This window comes from Typopeltis vanoorti, chromosome 19 (genome assembly GCF_054136105.1).
Source record: "Typopeltis vanoorti isolate ZY-2024b chromosome 19, IOZ_Tvanoo_1.0, whole genome shotgun sequence".
In the NCBI taxonomy this organism is placed as follows: domain Eukaryota; kingdom Metazoa; phylum Arthropoda; class Arachnida; order Uropygi; family Thelyphonidae; genus Typopeltis; species Typopeltis vanoorti.
Window position 1 is genome coordinate 55,913,729 of NC_143567.1, and position 24,742 is coordinate 55,938,470.

General features: G+C 36.0%; 1 protein-coding gene across 7 annotated transcripts in view; it reads left to right on the forward strand.

Moving 5' to 3' along the window:
* LOC150096138 (uncharacterized) overlaps positions 1 to 24,742 on the forward strand; it is a 205,330-nt gene that overhangs the window by 172,865 nt on the left and 7,723 nt on the right. For all 7 annotated transcript variants that reach the window (XM_090408912.1, XM_090408911.1, XM_090408915.1 and 4 more), the window contains one exon: positions 4,090 to 4,153. In XM_090408912.1, the coding sequence (XP_090265038.1) occupies positions 4,090 to 4,153 (64 nt within the window). The remainder of the gene's footprint in view (positions 1 to 4,089; positions 4,154 to 24,742) is intronic.

A 24,742-nucleotide genomic window follows, 5' to 3' on the forward strand; every position in this document is an offset into this window, starting at 1 on the left:
TTAACAAGTTTCTTGGAACATTATATTGCATTCTCATTCACATTAATCTTAAAAAGAAGTAATTTTCCTCAAAGTTATCTCCCCCCCCCCTGTTCTAGTTAGTATTATGTGGATATAAAGAAGAATATTGATTGGACAAAACATTAATGTTGCATTCAAGTAGACATTTTGTCTTTACACGCAATTATGTTTGATTCTTCGAATTTATATAAAACTGGACTTAGGATTGGAATTATCCTTGAGAAGATACTTAGTGTTATATTTTGATGACATTTTAATAGACACCTAAATTGAAGATAAAAGGATTCAAAACCTGACTATAGTTTCAAGTCAAGTCTTAATATCTGTTGCTCATTCTAAGAATAAAAGTATTATATGACTGTGAAAAAAATTGATAAAAGTATTCTTTTATCTTATAGTCAAACAAGAATAAGGTATTATGTTTTATATTAGTGGTTTTTAAGGAACTGTATTACCATTAGAGATGTTTTGGGCAGGGGTGTGCCAGTAGTGTCCGGCACCTGTGTGCAAAACTTTAGCTGACGCCCCAATCTCCCCCTCCCTCCAATAAAAAAAATCACTTTAAAAAAAACTTTTTTTTAAAAGTATTTCCTCCTCTTTGGTGCCTGTGTGCGTCGCATACATTGCACATATGGCCAGTGCACCCCTTGTTTTGGGAAATGTAATTTATTAACTTCTAAGTTGGCAGATGTAGCCATCTTTATGTAAAATCTTTAGATATACAATATTTCACCTTAATTTGACATTGCATGAATGAATTTCCAAAGAAATTTTTATAATTTGTAATTTGTTTATGTTTCATATATAAATAAATAATTCATGTGCGTTTTTTTCTAAATAAAAAACAACTAGAATTCATTTTTAGAGATTTGTTGAATGTTTATGCATCTTCAAATTCACATGTGAATTTTTGTTATATAAGGGATATGTAATAATCTCTACATTAGCAAAGTTGTTGGAAATTTTATAATTGCACAATAAGCCAATAGAAGAATATAATTATTTGTTTAGTCAATAGGATATTATACATATTTACAATTGGCACAAGTCAACAGGATAAACAAGGGTCAACAAGCCAAAATTGAATAGTGTCTTACATAGACACACTACCTCTACAGTAAGCATGTCACCACCTTAATATCCATCTCCATTTGCTTCAGTTTATGTAACACAATTCCATATTGTATCTTGTCAAATGCAGCAATATTATGTAGCCATTCCTTTTACCCCAACTTAACTTTCATTATAATATTTAAAAAGGTAAATTAACCCATCCTTTACAAAGGCAGTTAGTCAAAGACAGAATTCCTGAATTCTGTCTTTGACTAACTATATACAGTCAGCCATTGCCTCCTGCAGGCACTTTTTAACCGCCTCCCATGCACTATCAACATCCAGCCATTGCAGTTTTACATGCCATGGCACCGAACCAATCAAACTCCTAAGCTTGTCATATTTACCAGCCCGATAATTCCACATGTACCCCTGTCTTATTTGTAAATTCCACACCTTTAGCCACCTCCAAAGTCAAGACCCTATGATTACTCTCACCAATCGGTGGTCATGTGGTCATATTCGTTACAGCCAAATCCTCAGATGCAATTACTAGGTCAAGCATTCTCTGACCCCTAGTATTTTCCATTACATGCTGTTGCAGATAGTTATCCCTTAATAACTGCATAAAATCCATTTCCTTCCTCCCATGTGTCCTCTCCTCCTTCCAATCAATGTTACCATAGTTGAAATCTCCCATAATAATTACCCTCTTTCCACTCATTTCTTCTATTTGCTTATGCATACTATCTCCACCATCTATTCCATCACCTGGTCTACAACAGCACCCAATTGTATATTTTGTTCTGCTAGCCTCAATCTCACACCAAATGGCCTCAGATGTGCTCTTTTCTCTATCCTGCAATTCAACTTCTATTCTCCTTGGCTGCAGCTCATCAGCTATCATCAATAATACCCCCCCCCCCCATTTTATTCTATCTGTTACTCCTGAATACACTATACCCCTCACATTCAATCCCACTAGCTATGTTATATTCAGTCAGCCAAGTTTCACTAATGCCAATAACTTGTGGTCTGGAAGTGCCAACCAAGGCCAAAATTTCTTCCTTCTTGTTCCTAATACTCCTACATTAGTATACATGAATTGCAGAAGCCCGTTAGTCGCATACCTACCTTGATGCCTTATACTAACTATCCCATTCTGATTTGTTGTCCTTTTTATTCGCTCGGGCACATTATACTCATTGATACACTCAACTGCCTCCCTAAGGTCTGCATATCCCCCCCCCCTTAATAAATCTAGTTTCCCTGATTTTGCACATCCACTTCATTCAGCAACACTTTTTCAAGTCTCCTTACACTGAATCCATTTAAATGCAAACCATCCATCTTATATAGATCCTTTCACCCATCGACCTCGCTTCACATGTCCACAAATTCCACACCACTCATCCTGCATAACCCGCGCATAAAGTCGTTAGCAATTATGGCCCTCCTAAAACTCTTCACTGTCATACCGCAGCAACAGACTAACCATCCTAGCTCTCTCTCTCTTCTCTTCTCTTTTGCTACCTCAAACAATTCCTTCAAGTCCTCTATCATATCCATTTTATCTCCTTTCAAATCATTCATACCTGCCACCACTATCATTTCTTTCACCTTTGCTTTTGCTCCCTAATAGACTCACTTATGTCCTTAATGGTTGCACCAGGTTGGTACGATTTTGTCAAATTCTCAAGTATCACACCTCGTACTAATGAATCTTCATACAGCACTCGCTCCTTCATTTTGTTTACGGTCACAATCATACTCTTATGTTTCTTATCATACTTTTATTTATTGGCTGGTACACTCGGTAGACATTTGTACATATGCTCCAGCTGCCACTTTGCCCTATGTATCACATTATGGTGTACATAAAAAATAGCATAAGAGTTCAAGTCACTTACTATTTCCAATTAATATTTTTGCTGAAATCAAAAGGCAGTAGGTGCATTGGCATGTATTACTTATCTTTCATGCATGCTCTCTTATTCCAGGTGAAGTATTTTGTCAGTTACAACTCAATGGCAACTGGACAGAACATGAAAGATGAGAGTAGAATAGTAGTATGTTTGATTAGTTAGGTAATATATATCAGTCCTACACAGAAGAGGTTGCAAAATCTGTATGACACAACAGCACCACGTGTGAACAAGTGTTTAGGGAAAAAGAAGGAATCTCTTCTTTCTTTAGTTTGTTTTTTGGACACTAAAGGTTGTAGTCCTTAGAGAAAAATGTTACAAGGAAACTATTCTAAAGGACAGAGGTAGATAGAATGAAAGAAGAGGATGAGAAATTTGTATGATACAGTCAACTCTCACCATTGCAAATAATGAGAGTTGACTGTAGAGACCATAAGAGTAGTTTTTTGTAGTGGATGGTTTAATATAGTGAATTTTTAGAGCATTCTTTAGAATGCTCTAAAAATCAATCAGCCTTGACTGGTAAATTTGTTAACACCCTCCTTAAAGAACAAGTCATCTATGATCATCTGTGTGGCAAGTCAGGACTGGCATACTGTGCTTTGGACATATCTTCATAGAAGTTTAAATGGAAGAAGACGACTGTGCTGAATAGAAGTTGCTATCAATCTGAAAGATTTTTTTAGAATCAGCATCAGCTATGAATCACTCTCCCCTAACTTCAATGAATATAGCTGCATTAATTTGCCAAAGATCTGGGAGATCATTCTAACATTAAGCCTAATTTCCTGAATGAACTTCATTTTTATATATAGCCCTCTGAGTACACCTTGTTAGGACATTAGTTCTTTTTCATTTAAGATTTGAATTATTTCCACAACTCTCTGATTAAGTGCTATGTGTTTACTATATTTGTAATTTTGTGTTCTGAGAATGCTAGTTGGAAATTCAGTGAAATATCAACAAAGCCAATAAATTATTTATTTTCTTCTGGTGTTGTCTTTTCTGTGAAGCACTGTTATGAATGACAATATTATTAAAAATATTAGCTATTTCTGAAATTGTTAAAAATAGAAATTTATATTGACAGCCCAGGAGTTGTGGTTACAGAATTGCAATTACGTGGAGGGTTAAGTAAAGAGCAGTATGCACAGGTATTGTTTCATAGTTATATAATAATAATTCTTTACCTGTTGTGAAATATCTTATTAAAATACACTTATTTAATATATATAATTTCCACTCATTTATTACATGTACTTAAGTTTCAAGAATTTTCGAAATCCAAAATGTTTAGTTATAACAATTGTCCAGATATTTTATGATTTTTAGAGGTGTTTTGCAGCATGTGATAAGCATTTTATGAAGTAATGTTGCATGTTGCAACCCATCTATCTATCTATATATATATTTCTTTGCATGACAGTGCAGCTGTAGTTTGATGGATTTTTGTTGAGATCAGATCATGTTTAGTTCCTGAACATGATGCAAAAACAAAAAATCTCTGAGATTCAGCTGTTAATGATAGATCCCTTTGATTGGCATTCTGTCTAGGATGAGAAATATTTATAATTTCTTTTGAACTAAAGATGAGTTAACCATTCTGTTGTGTTGTTGGTAGGGTTATCATGTTGCCAAATTGGTAAATCAGATTAAAATGATTTGCAAATTCACATCATTGACATACTTAGCAGATTATATAGACAAAATTGAACTCTCTCATAGCATTAGTTAGGTTTATATGAAGCCAAGTTCCTTATGCCAAATAAGTTATTTAAGCCAAATAGTTAATTGTTTGACTGTAACAGGTGTTTCATCCTAACACATTAAGAAAAGGATAAAATACAACACAGTATGAAATTATATGCTACAGTCAAGTCAACTCAACTCTTACTAAATCCATTCAATTCCTATGACAAATTTCCCTGTAACAAACTCACTTCACTGTAACAACCAATAATCCTGATCAAAGCCCATAGGTAGAGTGCTATGCTAAAAGCATATCACCAATATGCTTTTATACACTATAACAGGGTTGTCAAACTGGCGGGCCACGTGCGGCCCCGACACCTCAAGGAAAGATTAAAAAGAAGGATGATTGCTTTTTATAATAAAACCAAAATACCGTATTTACTCGAATATAACTCACCCTCGCATATGACTCACACCCGTGTACCTGATTTTACATTATGGAAAAAAAAATTAAAAAGTTTTGCATATACATCGCACATGAAAATAAAGTTTAACAACTTTCACATCGGGATGATAACTCACTCCCCACGGTAAACAACACACCTTCCCCAACTGCCACTATACCCCAGATCCAAAAAAACAAGTAGTTTTATTGTACCACTGAATAAAGTGCAGAGACATTTGCTCTCTGTGTAATATATTTCTCAACATCAGTAATATATTTCTTTAGTGCTATTAGAGACAACTGGTATAAAAACGGCACTAACTAATGAATCGCATGTCTCCTCCCACATTAACCATGCTGTTTAGACTCAAGCAAAACCATATGTTGCACCGGCAAACACAGTATCTAATTAAAATGTATTGTTTTTAGTTAGATGTCTGTGAGTGTGCCTAACTCGAACACAAAGCTGCAATAAAATTCAAACACATTAAAACTAAGACATATAGAGTGAATGTTGTTATGACAGTGTCAGATATTATGGAATTTGCTTGAAGAGAATTAGTATTTCAGCTCAAAAATGTTGGCTTGACTTTGTGTTTTGGTACCGTGATCTTTTGTTACTACCTTGCCAATTATATCCATATCTTTATAACTGTTCTATCTTTATGGGCCTACCATTGCGGTCTATTTCATGTTCTGCTTTCACATCTCAGACATTCGTGAAGGGTGTTCATTACATATCTAAAATCTTGTAAATTACTTGTAATTTTTACTTGGAATAATGGGAAAGAAGATGATGCTATTTGAATAGATGACTTTGACAATGCACACAAGGAAACTGCTCTCGAGGCAGAAGTAGCTATAATGAAGAGGAGATTCTTGGTAAGTCATCCCCATTTTCAGTTTCTTTTTTCCGAAAACTTCATCATCAAATTCCTGCCATGTACCCTCAAGGGGTGTACAGGATATGATAATACTACATGAAAAATTTACATCATTACTAACTTCCTATCTACAATTTTCCTCCAAATCAGTCTGTTACTTGTCAAGACTCCAACATTATCAGATTTTATATTTCTATCGTCTAAGGCACTTTTTACCATATCAATCCACCTATATCTTGGTCTTCCTCTGGGTCGTTTTCCTGCCAACCTGGCAGAGAACAATTGTTTTGCTAATCTTTCCTCGCCCATTCTGTTTAACTGGCCATATCACCTGAGATTAGCTCTGCTAAAGCATTCCTGGAGGCTGACAATGTCAAGATCTTTCCTAATATTCTCGTTTTTAATATGATATTGCTATTGATGCCATCTGTTCACGCCTCTAATCTTTCTCAGGACTCTCATATCTGCGGTCTCTAGTCTTTGGTCAAGTGTTTTACTTCAGACCGAGCTCTCAGATCCATAAGTTAAAACTGGTTTGAACACTGTCTTGTATACAGCTAATTTAGTGTTCCGACAGCTTTCTTGATTCTGTTGTCTATTTCCATATTTAATTTACCATCTTCATTAAAAATCATGCCTAAGTAGCTGAAATGTTTTACTTGTTCCACAGGTTCTCCATTCACAACACAGTTGACATTTTCAGCGATTCTGCCTATTTTCATTGTCTTTGTCTTTTTGCTGACCTTCATACCATATCTATTACAACAGTTATTCAATTTAGTCAGGGAATCTTGCAGACTTGTAGCAGATTTATTTAGAAGTATAACATCGTCCGCATAAAGCGAAGAGCTGACATTAACATCTCCAATTTTGATATCATGTTTAATATCACTTTCCTTCATAATGTGATCCATATAGATAATGAATAACAGAAGGGATAATGTACATCCTTGTCTCACACCAGATTTAACATTAAACCATCTTTCTGTACTTCCTTCAATTTTAACTGCTGACTTACAACTCAAATAAAGACTAAGTATTGCTTGATATAATGCCCCATTGACACCATATAACTGTAGCGTATTGAATAGCTTCTCTCTTGGCACTTTGTCATATGCCTTTTCCAAATTGACAAACTTAAATACAGATCTTTGTTATATTCTCATGATTTCTCCACTATTTGTCGTAAAGTGAAGATCCTGAATCCAGCTTGTTCTTCACCAAGCTTTTCTTCCACAATTCTTCTCAACCATTTCTCAAGTATACTTGCATATATCTTACCAGGAACACTCAATAGGGATACCTTGCCTCTTTTATTCTCATATTCAGTTTTATTTCCCTTTTTATATATAGGTTCTATGAGAGCTCTACTCCAATCATTAGGAATTCGTCCTTCTGTCCAGACATTCTGAACTATGCAGTGCAGCCACTGTAAGACTTTTATACCACCATACTTCAGCATTTCTGTTCGAATATCATCTACTCCTGCTGCCTTTCCACATTTCAAGCCTTTGATGGTTTTTTCTACTTCAAGTATGGATATGTATTCTTGACTGCATGCCTGGTCAGTATTTTTTTATCACTGTGCTGTCATCACTGCTTGTTTCATTTAGCAAATTTTCCAAGTAATTACTCCATACTTCAAGGATATCTTTATCTCCTGTTTTCAATTCACCTTTATCATCTCTAACTCCTTTTACAGCACTCTTTTCTCCATTCCTAAGCTTCTTCAACAACCTCCAGAATATTTTGCCACCTTCTTGATATTTATTTTCTATGTTCTTGTTAAAGTCCTCCCATGACTTTTGTTTAGCTAGTTTTACACACTGTTTAGCTTTCTTACATTTGTCTCTGTGTTCTCTAAGAGCACAAGCTGACTTATTTGCCAGGAACTTTTGATATGCTTTCTTCTTTTCCTTCACTGCCTCTTTAACTTCCTGTGTCCACCATGGAGTTCTAATTTTTCTATCCTTGCAGACAACTTCACCACATGCCTCTCTAGCTGAATCAATAAGGGTTTTCTTCAATGCTTTGCTACTGAATCTCCAAGGTTTGGTTCCTGTTCTCAAACTCTTTCATTTTTCCTTCAATAATCTTTGTGTATTTTAGTCTACAGTTCACATCTGAGATCTGCTCAACTTTTATTTGCTTTAAATCTTTCTTACATGTCATTCTTTTCAATATGAAATTCAATTTTATCCTGCTTAAGACTAAATAGTGATCACTTCCAATTTCAAATCCTCTGTACACTCTGGTGTCCTGCACCAGGGAGAAAACATCACTATCAACAATAACATAGTCAATAAGACTTTTCTTATTCCTTGCCTCTTCTCTCCATGTGAATTTATGCACATTTTTATGTTGGAACATGGTGTTAGTAATAACCAGTCCATGTCCTGAGCAGAAATCCAACAGGTATTTGCCATTATTATTAGCTTTGCTCTTTTCTCCAAATTTTTCCAAAACATTTTTGTATGTCTGACAATCACTTGCTACTCTGCTATTTAGATCCCCAACAAGGATCAACTTTTTTTTTCTTTTTTCATTGTGTCAGTAGCGTTCTCTAGAACATCAAAAAATTTCTCCACTTCTACCTTAGTAGAACCTTCTGTGGGACCATAATCACAAATAAATCTGATTGTCCAGTTCCCTATTCTGATATTTGCCCAAATCACTTTACTCGACACTGCCTGCCAGTGTCGAGTAGAGTGATTGGCTATGGCTACTCCTTCTTTTCCTTGATTGTCATTGCCTGAATATAACATTTTGTATTTATTGTTCAGAAAGATCTCACCAGTTTTTGTCTTTTTTGTTTCAGTCACCCTTATTATGTCGATCTGGTACTTATCTAATTCCTCTGCTAGCTCCATTTCTTTGCCATTCAGGCTTCTTATGTTGATAGTACTGATCTTTAACTCTGGTGATGTTGAGTTGGGGTTTCAGATTTGTTCTAGTAGCTGACTTTTCGCTGTTCGCCCTGGTTCCCTGGTGAAAACAACGATGGCCTTGTTTAACAGGGCGACGCCCAGCCGGCATGAAATTTTTTCATGTTGTACCATCATTTTGTATTTTGGTTTAACCAATAGGAATACAATTGGTCAGCTAAATCCCAAATTGCCAGCCCATTCTCGTTCGTTCAGTATCCAGGTAGATACCCAACAGGGTGCACCACGAGAAGGTGAGGATTGGCATTAGGTCAGAAGCCCTGGTCGGTTCTCCACATTCCTTTAAAGGCTGTGTGGAGGTCTCCTCTCAGTTATACAGCTTTAACCCTTAAGGTCCCACATATATCTTGCACCATTATTTTTTAGCTTTAATTTTGGGGAAAAAAAAGTGCAAGTTATATTCGAGTAAATACAGTATTGATTTATTCGTTTTCATACATTTATTGTTACAATATGGATGCAACGACCTGCTATAATATAATTGCAGTGATAAAAATTTTTATCACAATTTCAATGTTAGAACTGATCCTAATCTATCGTAAACTTTATAGTTACAATATGGATGCAACAATCTGCTATAATATAATTGCAGTAATAAAAATTTATGTCACAATTTCAATGTTAGATCCGATCGTAATCAATCGTAAACTATATTTATGCTTTCGTTGTTAATTTATAGCACGCTGCTAGTAGCATGCTGAAAGTCAAATTCTATCGGCTACCAGCTGTTCACATGATGCACAGCATACACACTCATGTGAATCCAGCTATGAGTTTATAATTACCTGCTACAATCAATCAGTGATCCTTGAAGTCAGTGTGCTGAACACGATTCAACGATAATTCAGTAATAAATTATTTTTATAAAGCGGTGCAAAGTCCAACTCTACCTCCCCCATGGTGCACCCTGTAGTGTTGGGAATCCTAACCGTTATTGGACCTGGACCCAACACCACTAACAGAGCTCTTGCAAACACTTCAGAACCCTGGTCAGGAGAAGTGTATATGCGATCACAGCAAAGATGCCATTAGAACAACAGAAATGGTCCCAAGTCCTGCGGGGGCCACACTCACCTTTCTACAGTGGTGGTAAGGCACCGAGGAAGGCCAGGGGTGCTGAGAATCTCACAGATGAAAACAGGCGCCTCTTAAATCTATGAAAATGGTAATCGGTACCCTCAATACTCAAACTTTGGCAAGAGCTACAGAATAGATTTATTAATCAAAGAATTAACCTATATCAACTTGGATATCCTGCTAGTGAATGAAACAAAAAGATTGAAAGAAATGACCAGCAAGATGGTACAATGGCTCACAGATACTCCTCGGAGCATCCTCAAACAATGGCAAACAAGGCAGAGTGGGTTTCATTGTTAAACCTGAGCTCACCAAGTCGATCCTTTCTTGTAACATCATATCTGAAAGAATAGGTGTACTCGTAATCGGAATAGAGAACAATATAACAATAAAATTAATATCCTTCTATGCTCCAACATCTGTAGCTGATAATCGAGAAATAGAAAATTTTTACATGAATCTCAAACAGGCATTAAATTACAAGTCAGCATACACATTCGTTGGTGGTGACTTTAATATAGGATGTGGAAAAGAAAACGAAAAGTTTATAGGACCACCTGGCCTGGAAGAAAGAAATAAAAGAGGAGAGAGATTAGCTGAATTTGCTGCAGCTGAACAACTCTTTATCATGAACACTTTTTTCAACAAATGCCCAGGAAGAAGATGGACTTGGCAATCACCGAATGGAGACACAAAAAAAATGAAATTGACTACATTTTATACAAAATGTTGGTACAACAGGTGAAACATACTTCAACATAGATTCTGACCACAGACTCCTCAGAGCCATTATAAGAATAGACCACAAAAAAAGAACAACATATCAGGGCAACATCAAACCACAAAAGACAACCCAAACAAATAGACTACCACAAATTCAGGAAGTACATAGAAGAGACTGAATGGACTATTAAGAACTGTTACATAAATGATGACTATATTGACTTTATTAATAAATTCAATGAGTGCAAGAAAAAAACAGAAATTCCTGTGAAACAAAAGAAAAGAAAACGACTCTCACCTCAAACTATAGAACTACTGAAAAGAGAAAATTATCTGTAAGTTACTAAGGAAAAGAATTCCAGAAGATTACAAAGCTTTCAGGATACAAAAACTAAGAGAAGCAGTGCAGGCAAAAACCAGCATGAGAAAAATAGAGAAAGACTTAAATTTTAAACAGTCAATTCCATCTGTTTTACAAGATCAAAATGGAGAAAAACATACTAATAGAAAAAAGGATAGAAGAAATTGTGCAGAATTTTTATAATGATCTCTATGCAACTAAGTGCCAAGTTTCAGAACCTATCATTCCAAAACCAAGCAATATACCAGATGTACTTCCAGAAGAAATAGAACTTGCCCTTAAGAAAACGAGTAAAGGTAAAGCTCAAGACTTGATCATGTTAAGGCTGAAGAAATCCAACAAGGTGGACCAATTATTTTCAAAGCATTGGCTGCCAGATTCATGTGGTACTTCAAAGAAAGAAAGATTCCAGAGGAATGGAAGACCTCGAAAACCATACTTCTATTCAAAAAAGGGAATAAGGAAGACATAAAAAACTATCGTCCAATTTGTCTACTCTCTCACATATATAGAATCATGAACAGAGTAATACTGAACAGAATCCAAAACATTTTCGAAGACAGCTCCAGTAGAGAGCAGGCAGGATTCAGAAGAGGCTTGTCCACAATAGATCATATCCAGGTCATTTCACAACTAACAGAAAAATGCAAAGAATTCCGAATCCCTGTATGTTTCCTGTTGATTGATTTTAAAAAAGCATTTGATACCATAGAACACAATGCAGTCATCAGTGCCTTACTGGAAATAAATGTGGACCCTACTTACATCCACATGATAGAAGAAATTAACGAAAATCAGACCACACAAATAACCCTATTTGATCATATAAATATAAAGAGAAGGGTCCGTCAAGGTGATGTGATCTCCCCAAATCTATTTACCAGCACTTTAGAATACATTCTGAAAAAAACAGACCTAAACTGAGGAATAAGCATAGATGGTGAAAAACTACAAATCCTTATGTTTGCCGATGATCTAGTACTGATATCCCACAACCCAAAAGACCTAGAAGAAATGGGTGAAAAAATATACACAAACAGCAGTAAGATAGGCTTTGAAATGAATCTAGAAAAAACAAAATGGATCAAAAATATATACACAAGTCACAGTTGCCTGTGTATTGATAACATCCCTATATTACTTAGGACAAATAATAAAAATTAATAATGATTTATATGAAGAACTAGCAAAAAGAAAGAAAGCTGCATGGCTATCATTCAACAGACTAAAAGAAACACTTACTGATCCAAATCTTGACATCTCTGCAAAGGCAAAACTATTTAATAGTGACATACTTCCATCACTCACATATGGATCAGAAACATGGAACACAAGAAGAAGAAGAAGAAGAAGAAATTTCTCAGAATAACTCAGCGTGCAATAGAACGCAGGATTTGTAACATCAGCAAAACGGAACTAAGAAAGAGATCAGGCATAAAAGATGTGGTAGCTGCAATATATGAAAGCAAGATGAGATGGGCAGGTCACATAGCCAGACTCAGCTCAGGGATAACAGATGGACATATAGAATAATCAACTGGCAACCAAGAATAAAGAGAAAAGCAGGAAGACCACCTGCAAGATGGGAAGATCCACTAGTGAAATCTATGGATAGCATGGAAGAAAGAGAGGCTCAAGATCGTTTTAGGCATCTTTGTGACCTGCACTCATGGAGAAATTTTGAGTGAAACACAGGTCCATCAAGGTAATTTGCACTGATCTACAGTTTTGTGCATTTTTATTCAAACATTTTTATAAAAATTGTTAATAATATTAATAATATATTTATTCACCGAGGCAATGTCACTTTCCAAGCCAACAAGAAAAAGAAAAATTGCTGATGAGGGGAGAAAATTTCAAGAAAAATGGGAATTGAATTACTTCTGCACTGAAATGAAGGATAAAATTGTGCATTATTTGTAGCGAAACAATTAGTTTCTCCAAAGAATATAATATAAAAAGGCACTACGATAAAATTCACAAAGAACAATATTCACGCTTTGAGGGTAAACTGAGAGAAGAAAAATTAAAAAGTATGAAGAATTCACTTCAAAGCCAACAAGTATTTTCAAAAATTATGAAAGATAATGAATCAGCAGTGAGAGCCAGTTATGAAATCAGCTATTTATTGGCAAAACATTCCAAACCTTTTAGTGACGGTTCCTTGTTAAGGAGTGTATGATAAAAGCAGCTGAAAACATATGTCCCAAAAATGTGCAAGTATTTCGCGATATTTCTTTGTCCAGAAATACTGTGATCAAAAGAATAACTAAAATGGCAGATAATCTGCATGACCAGTTGCAAGAAATATCCGCAAACTTACAGTGCTTTTCAATTGCACTTGACGAAAGTTTCGATATTCATGATGTGGCTCACGTTACTTTGTTTCTTTGGGCTTGCGACAACAATATGAATATTACTGAAGAGTTCTTGTAAATGATTTCCATTCATGGAGCCACTACAGGGGAAGACATTTTTGATGCTGTGCGGCACATTTTGGAAAAATACCAACTTCCTCGTAGCAGTGATAACCGATGGTGCTCCAGCAATGACAGGCAAAAATAAAGATTTTGTCAAGACTTGCAGCAAAGTTAAAGGAAATATATCCAGACATTTCAAAACTGCAATCTTTCCACTGCATTATTCATCAGCAGGTCCTGTGCTCCAAAGTATTGGAAATGAGCAGTGTACTCAAGCCTGTGACAAATACTGTGAACTCCATCCGATCCAGAGGCCTCAATCACAGCCAGTTTGCTAAATTTCTAAAAATCTTGGAGAGTGAATTTGAAGGGCTACCATATAACACAGAGATTCGTTGGTTATCTTGTCATAAGGTTCTAAAAAGCTTGTTTAGCTTTTAGAGGAGATCAAATTGTTCCTAGAAATGAAAAATCATGATGTTGTATTTCTTAATGATCAGACATGGGTACAAGATCTAGCATTCTTAGTTGATATTACAGGACATTTAAATGATTTAAATGTCAAACTTCAGGGGAAAGATCAGTTAATAACACACACACATGTATGATGCACTGACAAGTTTTAGATGTAAGTTAGTTTTGTTTCAAAATCATTTAAAAGAGAATATTTTAAATTACTTTCCTATGTGTGAAGAGTTGAACAATAAGAATCAAAGTTTTACCTTTTCTCAATATTGTCCCAAACTAGAAAAGATAAAAGAAGAATTTGATAGGTGATTTAAGGAGCAAGAAGAAATTTTTTCGCTTTTTACAGATCCTTTTTCCTTTAATTTCGAAAAAGCTCCTATTAAAAACTCTCCAAAATATAGACTCCTCCCGCCCCCCCAAAAAAATAGAAGTATTTTATTTCAACATAAACATAAAAAATTTCAAACTAACAGGAGACTGTAAATTTTTGTGATGGTTATTAATGAAAGTTTATACTTTTTTTAGAATGTGTAAATATATAAATATTTGATTTATTCGAATAAAGTTTAATTTGGATTAAATGCTATCTATTGTAAATATTAATATAATGAAAATATTCTTTATATTATTTTTTTTAGTTGTCATAATTATTATACTATTATTTTATGTCTTGTAATGACTTAGAATAAATAAATTTTTTATTATTAATTTTCCAATTTATTTATACTCATTTTTTCACTTCCCTTTGATTCTAATTAGTACGTTTTTTTAGTCGAAAATTTTTTGCGGCCCACTTGAGATACGGTTTTATAGCAAATGGCCTGTGGTCCAATTGAGTTTGACACTCATGCACTATAAGAAGGGCTATGCCCTTGACCTGGTTATTTAATGAAAGTTTTGCAGTGGGTAATGTTCCTTAGCAGTGGAAGGCAAAATAATACCACTCCACAAGCATGATTCTAGGACAGAAGTTTCCACTTTAAAGACCAGTCTGTATAACTGCAGTTCTGTTCAAGGTGTTGGACAGATTGGTTAGGAATAGAATACAGGATTGGGTTGATGGACATAGCATTCTTTATGATGGACAGCATGGATTTGTAAAAAGTAAGTCCTGTTTTAGTAATGACTTGCATTTTATGATAGGGGGTAATGGGTGTGTTAGATAAGGGAGAATCATATACAATGACACTCTTGGACTTTGCAAAAGCATTTGATTACCACATGATAAGTTATTGTACAAACTGCAAAGGGAATAGATATTATATTGGTTACATGGATCAGATATTGGCTCTCTGAACGATACTAGCAGGTTGTCTATGATGTGCCTCAGGGTTCTGTTCTTGGGCCCCTGCTATTTAAATTGTTTGTAACTGATAAATCATGTGGACTGAATAGGGATCTTCGGTTGTTTGGTGATGATGCAAAGTTAGGAAGAATTATAAGTAGTACTGCTGATGTTAATTCCCTTAAGGAAGATTTGAATAGACATTTTACTTGGACGAAAAGTGGGGTTATAGTTTTAATATCAATAAGTACAAGGTGTTGCATTTTGGAGTGCAGAAATATCAGGCTGTGTACTATATCAATGATGCCATACTGCAGGAAGTGGATGAGATTAGAGATTTGGGAGTGATGGTTGATAGACTGAAGTTTAGAGGGCATATTTTTTAGTGTTGCAAACCCTGCACATTGTAGTGCTCCTATGATAAAGAAATACTCTAACATGTAGGGATAAGGAAGTGGTTTTCCACTGTATAAAGTACTGGTTAGACCACACTTGGACTGTTTTGCTCAAATCTGGTTACCTGATTTTCCGTGTGATGTGGAAACATTGGCGAGGGTGCAGACTTTTTACAAATCCATTTGTGACTAACACAATATCAGGACTTTCGACTGCTGGCTATGGAGAGAGGTTGAAAAAATGTGTATTGCAGAGTTTAGTGGATTGGAGGAAAAGAGGTAATATGATAGAGACATTTAAGTTAATGAGAGGATTTTATTGGATTAATCCAGATGAGATTATACAAAGAGTAGAAGGCATCCCTGAAAGTTATGTAGGATTGTGGTGAAGAGGGATGTGAGGAGTAGGTTTTTTACATGGACAATTGTCAGTAAATGGAACGCTTTACCAGAATGTGTTGTTAATGCAAGGAATGTTAATGATTTTAAGATTTGGCATGATAAATATCATAAAATAGACACGATAAAAATTTCATGCTGGCTGGGGCGTCACCCAGTTAAACAAGGCCCCTGTTGTTTTTGCCAGGGAACCAGGGCGAAAAGTCAGCTACTGAAACAAATCCAAATCTGAAAACAAACCATAACTCAACATCACCAGAGTTAAAGATCGGTACTATCAACGTAAGAAGCCTGAATGGCAAAGAAATGGAGCTAGCTGAGGAAGTAGATAAGTACCAGATCGACATAATAGCAGTTACTGAAACAAAAAAGATGAAAACTGGTGAGATCTTTCTGAGCAATAAATACAAAATGTTATATTCAGACAATGACAATCAAGGAAAAGATGGAGTAGCCATAGTATTCAACACAAAATACGGGGCTAATCTTCTTGAATGGCAGTCAGTCTCAAGTAGAGTAATGTGGGCAAATATGAGAATGGGGAACTGGACAATGAGACTTATTTGTGCCTGTGGTCCCACAGAAGGTTCTACTAAGGTAGAAGTGGAGGAATTTTTTGAGGCTTTAGAAAAAGCAGCTGACACAATGAAAAAGGAAAAGTTGGTCCTTGTTCTGGATCTAAATAGCAGAGTAGGAAATGATTGTGAGACATACAAAAATATTTTGGGAAAATTTGGAGAAAAGAGCAAAGCTAAGAATAATGGCAAATACCTGTTAGATTTCTGCTCAGGACATGGACTGGTTATTACTAACACCACTGTTCCAACATAGAAATGTGCACAAATGCACATGAAGAGAAGAGGCTAGGAATAAGAAAAGTCTCATTGACTATGTTATTGTTGATAGTTATGTTTTCTCCCTGGTGCAGGACACCAGAGTGTACAGAGGATTTGAAATTGGAAGTGATCACTATTTAGTCTTGAGCAGGATAAAATTGAATTTCATATTGAAAAGAATAACATGTAAGAAAGATTTAAAGCGAATAAAAGTTGAGCAGCTCTCAGATGTGAACTGTAGACTAAAATACACAAAGATTATTGAAAAAAAAATGAAAGAGTTTGAGAACAGGAATCAAACCTTGGATATTCATTGGCAAACGCTGAAGAAAACATTGATTGATTCTGCCAGAAAGGGATGTGGTGAGGTTGTTTGCAAGGATAAAAAAAATCAGAACTCCATGGTGGACACAGGAAGTTAAAGAGGCAGTGAAGGAAAAGAAGAAAGCATATCAAAAGTTCCTGGCAAATAAGTCAGCTTGTGCTCTTAGAGAATATAGAGACAAATGCAAGAATGCTAAACACTGTGTAAAACTAGCTAAACAAAAGTCATGGGAAGACTTTGGCAAGAATATAGAAAATAAATATCAAGAAGGTGGCAAAATATTCTGGAGGTTGTTGAAGAAGCTTAGGAATGGAGGAAAGAGTGCTGTAAAAGGAGTTAGAGATGATAAAGGTGACATGAAAACGGGAGAAAAAGATATCCTTGAAATATGGAGTAATTACTTTGAAAAACTGCTAAATGAAACAAGCAGTGATGACAGCACAGTGGTAAAAAACACCGACCAGTCATGCAGGCAGGAATACATATCCATACTTGAAGTAGAAAAAGCCATCAAAAGCTTGAAATGTGGAAAGGCAGCTGGAGTAGATGATATTCGACCAGAAATGCTGAAGTATGGTGGTATAAGAGTCTTTCAGTCTGGCTGTACTGCATAGTTCAGAAAGCCTGGACAGAGGGACGAATTCCCGATGATTGGAGTTGAGCTCTCATAGTACCCATATATAAATAGGGAAATAAAACTGAATGTGAGAATTACAGAGGTATTTCCCTACTGAGTGTTTCTGGCAAGATCTATGCAAGTATACTTGAGAAACGGTTGAGAAGAATTGTGGAAGAAAAGCTTGGTGAAGAACAAGCTGGATTCAGGCCACACAGAGGCTGTCAGGATCAGATCTTCACTTTACGACAAATGGTTGAGAAAGCATGGGAATATAACAAAGATCTGTATTTAAGTTTTGTCGATTTGGAAAAGGCATATGATAAGGTGTCAAGAGAGAAGCTGTTCAATACGCTGCAGTTATATGGTGTCAATGGGGCATTATATCAAGCAATACTTGGTCTTTATTTGAGTTGTAAGTCAGCAGTTAGAATTGAAGGAAGTACAGGAAGATGGTTTAATGTTAAATCTGGTGTGAGACAAGGATGTACATTATCCTCTCTGTTATTCATTATCTATATGGATCACATTATGAAAGAAAGTGGTATTAAACATGATATCAAAATTGGAGATGTTAATGTCAGCTCTTTGCTTTATGTGGATGATGTTATACTTCTAAATAAATCTGCTACAAGTCTGCAAGATTCTCTGACTAAATTGAATAGCTGTTGTAATAGATATGGTATGAAGGTCAGCAATAAAAAGACAGAGACAATGAAAACAGGCAGAATCATTGAAAATGTCAACTGTGTTGTGAATGGAGAAACCTGTGGAACAAGTAAAACATTTCAACTACTTAACCACGATTTTTACTGAAGATGGTAAATTAAATATAGAAATGGACAACAGAATCAGCAAAGCTGGTATGGTGGGAAGTCAATTGAATAAATTCATATGGAATAAGAGAGAAATTAGTCGGAACACTAAATTAGCTGTATACAAGACAGTGTTCAAACCAGTTTTAACTTATGGATCTGAGAGCTGGGTCAGAAGTAAAACACTTGACCAAAGACTAGAGACTGCAGATATGAGAGTCCTGAGAAAGATTATAGGCGTGAACAGATGGAATCAATGGCAGTATCATATTAAAAACGAGGATATTAGGAAAGAACTTGACATTATCAGCATCCAGGAATGCGTTAGCAGAGCTAATCTCAGGTGGTATGGTCACCTAAACAGAATGGGCAAGGAAAGATTAGCAAAACAAGTGTTCTCTGCCAGGTTGGCAGGAAAACGACCCAGAGGAAGACCAAGATATAGGTGGATTGATACGGTACAAAGTGCCTTAGATGATAGAAATATAAGATCTGATAATGTTGGAGTCTTGACAAGTAACAGACTGATTTGGAGGAAAATTGTAGATAGGAAGTTAGTAATGATATAATTTTTTCATGTAGTACTATCATATCCTGTACACCCCTTGTGGGTACATGGCAGGAATTTGATGACGATGATAAATATGTTGTCAGTTGAATGACTCTCCCACGATCAATATCTGCCGACTCCATGAAGGGTGCATTAATAATAATAATAACATCAACAGCAACAACTTATTCCTGTATTTTTAGCCAAAAGCTCCTTAGCACCAGGTTTTTTTTACAGTGAAATTCATTTAAAATGCAATCCGCATTAATGATTGCAGAATAATTGTGTCTGCAAAAGTGTGGAAGTGTATAGTGCATGCACAGATTTTGAATCTGTCTGGTGTGAAGTTGAAATAAACAGGTTAGTTTATCTGATAGGATGCTATTATAGGCCAGGGAATGCCGAGAATACTGATTGTGAAATATAATATTTAGGCAAATTAGTTGGGCATGTAAAAAGAAGGTGATCCTGATGGGAGACTTTAATTACAGGATTATAGACTGGAAGGAGGAGATAGTGTATGGGAACAAGAAGAACGAGTTTGTGGATTTCCGAGAGATAAGTATCTTAAGCAGCACATGATTGAAGCAACTAGAGGCTTTAATGTTTTTAATTTGGTGATAACTTCACAAGATGTAGTTGTTAATGAAGTATTGACACTGCCTCTGGTTGGTGAGAATAATCATAAGGTACTTGTTTGGGAAGTGATAAAACAAGAAAAAGTCACTGTCAAAAATGGATACACGTGGAAGTATAAAGCAGATGATTATAGGAAACTCTGTAGTCAGTTAGCATCAGTATGTTGGGTAGATGAGTTGAGTAGAAAAGAAGTTGACAATGCATGGAAACTCATAAGGCAGTATCTGACAAAAGCAATGTATGAATTCAGAATTCCTACCCAATATCCAATCTATGGTTTTTTGACAAAGTGTACTAGTGCTGTCCAATAAAAAAAAAATAAATAAATATATAAAAAAAAAGGCTTGCGAAAAAAATGCCAGCTTCATTCATCCACTTCGAAAGAACTAAATGTAGAAAACTTGCCTTTTACACCAATGGCAGTTGCACGGAAGAATAATACAGGATATTGCATAGATGATCAAGGCTAATCACCTCCATCATTACTTGGAACATTGTATTACATGCATCCTGTAGTATTCTGAATAAAGACAGAAGAACTTGAACAATCCAGATAACAAAAAAAAAAAAAAAAAAAGACCTGATCCGGATGGTATTCTACCAGTTGTTCTCAAGAGATGTGCTTTTCAACTAACACTGCTCCTATATAATCTCTACACTGTATTATACTCAGGTTTACATCCATCTCACACTACATGAAAGTAAGCCCATATACAGCTGATTCAAAAAAAAATAATAAGATGAGTAGCTATCCTCAAACTATTGACTAGTTCTCGGACCTTGGTGGTGTCTAAAGTAATGGAGTAAGTCATCTACAGTCAACTTCTTTGACACCTGGAGAAATGTCAATTAATTGAACAATTATGGATTCTGATGATGAAGATCTGCAGCAGATCTCCTCACCTATATCACTGTCCTCTGGATACATAAAACTCACAATCCAGTCACAAAGGGTGGAAACAGATCATAAGATGGCAATTTGCTGAAAATTTCTTCAATAACAAACCCTATCAGATGCTTTGGAAAGTCAAGCAAAGACTTGGAGAAACCTGCACTCAATACTTTCAAGACATTTGATAGAGTTTGCTATTGTGGGCTTTCAACAGATTACCATCTTATGGTCTGTTCTGCTCTTTGTAATTGGATTGCAGCTTTCTTTTAAATCATTAACTGCTTAAAGTGGTGTTCTCTTTCAACTTTCCACTAATACACTCTCTTACCCATCCACCTTTTTCTTCACCTACATAAACGACTTACCCTAACTGACCTCAGACTCTGTTGATAATTTTGCTGATGATAGCACACTTTATTCCTCTTGCTTGTACAACAAACCCTGCAGTGCTCAAATATCTCAAGTTTCCAGATTATCTACAATCAGTCCTAAACTCTTATCTCCATACCATCCTTCAAGGTTGGGGGGGGGGGGTGATAACTACCAATCACCTTTAATGCTTCCAAAACACAATTTCTTCCCACCCCCTCCAAAGGCCTTAGTTTTTTTCCTCTTACCTTCGATAATGCTCAGCTTAATATTCAAGACCAAGTTTCTCTTCTCAGACTGACACTTACTCAGCCTTTCCTGGCATAATCGCACTACTTCTGTAGCATTCTCAACTTTCAGGAACAACTTTGCATTCTTTTTTGCTTAGGCTAGTGCACCAAAAAATTCTTGATACATTCTTGATGCTATCCAGAAGAGGGCATGCTAATTGACCACTCCGAGATGGTTAATTTATGCAGTTTATCTCTTTTATATGTATTGCAATGGGTACTATTCAGCAGAACTGGCATCCATCATGTTTCTCATTTTTGTTAACCCTACAATAACATAGACAACAGCTACCCAATATTCTTTTATAGGTGAATTGCTGACTCCTACAACTTGCTGCTTCTATTCTTCTTTTCTTCCATCTCACTCAGTTCTGCAAAATGACCTTGCCCATGAAGTATTCCTCAAAGACTGCAGCCTTCAATAGATTACACAGCACGGGTTTGCTATTAGGCTTATGACTTTTTGTATGTGGAAGTAATTAAAAAAAAAAAAAAATCAGTAAAGATCTTTTAATTACTGTTGGAAGTTTTTTCCCACTTGATTAGACTATAAATTATATATTTAGCTTAATCCTTTATCCAAGTGTAAGCAAACAAAGTTTGTGCCTGAAGAATCTTCAGAACTGAGGCAACTCGTGGCAAAGGTGGATTAAGTTCTCATTACTTTCCTTAGTATTCCATAATGCAAAGCACATCTCCTTGTGGACATGTATAATGCTATGCATTGTGGGAAGGGTCACTACCCAGACCGGTTTTGACCTTTATTGAATGTTCAAGTACAGGTCAAACTCCAAAAACTCAGTGTTGTTCCCTTCAGTAACAGGCTCACACTGCCACTGAGAAGAACTCTCAGAACCGGTTGACTCTACACTGTGGCAGGCTCCCCCCCACTGAGCAGAGCCTCTCATTAACTCATATCTCATCCGAGGGATAACAGCCACAGCCGTGCCTCAGTTAACTTCACGGGCTACAGCATTGCCATTCATTATCCCCCCACACACACACACCCAGGACCTGGGTGACAGCAACAGCCGAGCCTCAATTAAAACTTCATGGGCTACAGCATTGCCATTCATCACCCAAGCTTCCAACCAGTTTTGACCTTTGTTGAGGTCTCGTCAGTTTGAGCCAGACCCAGAGGTGATACTAAGGTTGAAGCAATGCAGAACTCATATTTCCATATGCCAGTTGCCTAAAGGTTTTAGAACTTAGCCCACCTTTGCCACGAGTTGCCCCAGTCCCGAAGATACTTCAGGTGCAAACTTTGCTTACATTTGGATAAATGATTAAACTAAATATATAATTTATAGTCTAACCAAGCGGGAAAATACTTCCAACATCCTTCTTTAATCCAGAGTAATTTAATAATAAGGTGTGACACCTTTTGGCAACTGGCATATGGAAATATGAGTTCTGCATTGCTTCAACCTTGGTATCACCTCTGGGTCTGGCTCCCACTGATAAAGGTCGAAACTGGTCTGAGTAGTGACATTTCCCATAATGCATTACATTATATATGTCCAGAAGGAGATGTGCTTTGCATTATGGGATACTAAGGAAAGTGATGAGAACTTAGTCTAACTTTGCCATGAGTTTCCCCAATCTTGAAGATACTTCAGGCACAAACTTTGTTTGTTTACCCTTGGATAAAGGATTAAACTAAATATATAATCTTTTAATTACTAAAGAAAGAGCCATATGGCTTCATTCCTGAAATGTAAACTTATATAGAAAAAGTGATTATTAAGGATCCAGCATTATTTCATAAGTTTGTAGAAACTTATGAAAGTTTCATAAATATTGACCTTAGAACTTACGAGAATACAATCCTCAGTACGAGTTTCTTAGCTTGCACTACTTAAAAGAACATGACTGCTGCCCAAGCTCCCATATGTTTGCCTTTTATTATTGCATTTTTTAAAGATTTCACTGGCCTGACAGCTGTTGGTTCTCTTCAAAGACCAGAAGAAACCTTAAGAGAACTCTCATTCAGCGCTAAATAAATCAAATGTCAGAGAACTCTCGGTCAGTACATGCTCTTGCTCTTTCTTTAGTGATTATATTTATGCACCGAAGAGTTCACTTACAAAAAATACATTTTTTTCACATTTGATTTCTTTAGCACTGAATGAGAGTTTTTGCTCTCTTAAGGTTTCTGCCTTGGGAGAGCTCTTGAGTATCCAGGGATTGGCGTTTCTGGGGGTGGCCTCTATCGGCACCACTTTAGTGAATGCCTTTCCCTGGAATATGAGCAGTTCTGCTTGGTGGTAGGATGAGCCTGTCACTGAGTAGAACCACCACCTATTTAAATGATCCTTTGGGCTACTCATTGAGTTTAGAATTATCTGGGGGATTGCCTAGTTTTTGGAGCCGACCCATTACTTATATAGTGGTGTCTGAAGAGAACCAACTAGTTCAAAACAGCTCAGGCCAGTGAAATCTTAAAAAATGCATTAAAGGTGAACATATGGGCACTTGAGCAGTGGTTGTGTTCTTTTAAGTAGTGCAAGCTAATGCAACTCAGATGCTGAGGATTATATTCTCATAAGTTCTTGGGTCAAATTTTATAAAACTCATAAGTTTCTACAAACATTCTGCTTTGAAATAATGTTGGATCCTTAATGTCCACTTTTCTTATGTAATCAATAAAGATCTCCAGAAATATTGTAGATCAAGTATTTCAACTTTTGTTGGCATGGTACTTATGATAGTATTATGCAGGTATCTAAATTTGTATATTCTGTAACATTTTTTTTGCTTTCAATAGTCCCACCTAGAAGAGGTTGAAACATTTTTTTTTTTTTTCAAAATTTGTCAGGTTGTAAATGATTAGGCAAATTTCTGAAATAACTTTTAACTGGATTTAATAACATTTAATGTGTTAATTGTTCATACATCGAACAATAATTGACAATTCCAAAGGGCACCACCTTATGTAGCCAATGTAAGATAACTAAAAAAGGTCATTAAATTTTCTAACTAATTAAAAAAAAAAAAAAATATATATATATATATCTCCTCTATAACATAAAATGATAAGGTTTTTTTGTAACATTTTTGTGTCACATTTTTTGTCAAGTTATTTGAATCGTTTTGAAACTCAGGGCAACCCTGAGTGTCCAGTCTTCAAAATTCAAGTTGTCAGAATTCAAGGAGAACAGGCCTACTAGTCCGGAACTTGGGGGGGGGATCCCCCCTCCCCCTTTCGAGTCATTTGAATTTTTGAATTCAAGGAGAACCAGCCTAACAGTCCGGAACTCAAGGGTTGGATGACTTATGCGCCGGGGGGGGGGGCCTTTGAGTTTTCAAAATTCGAG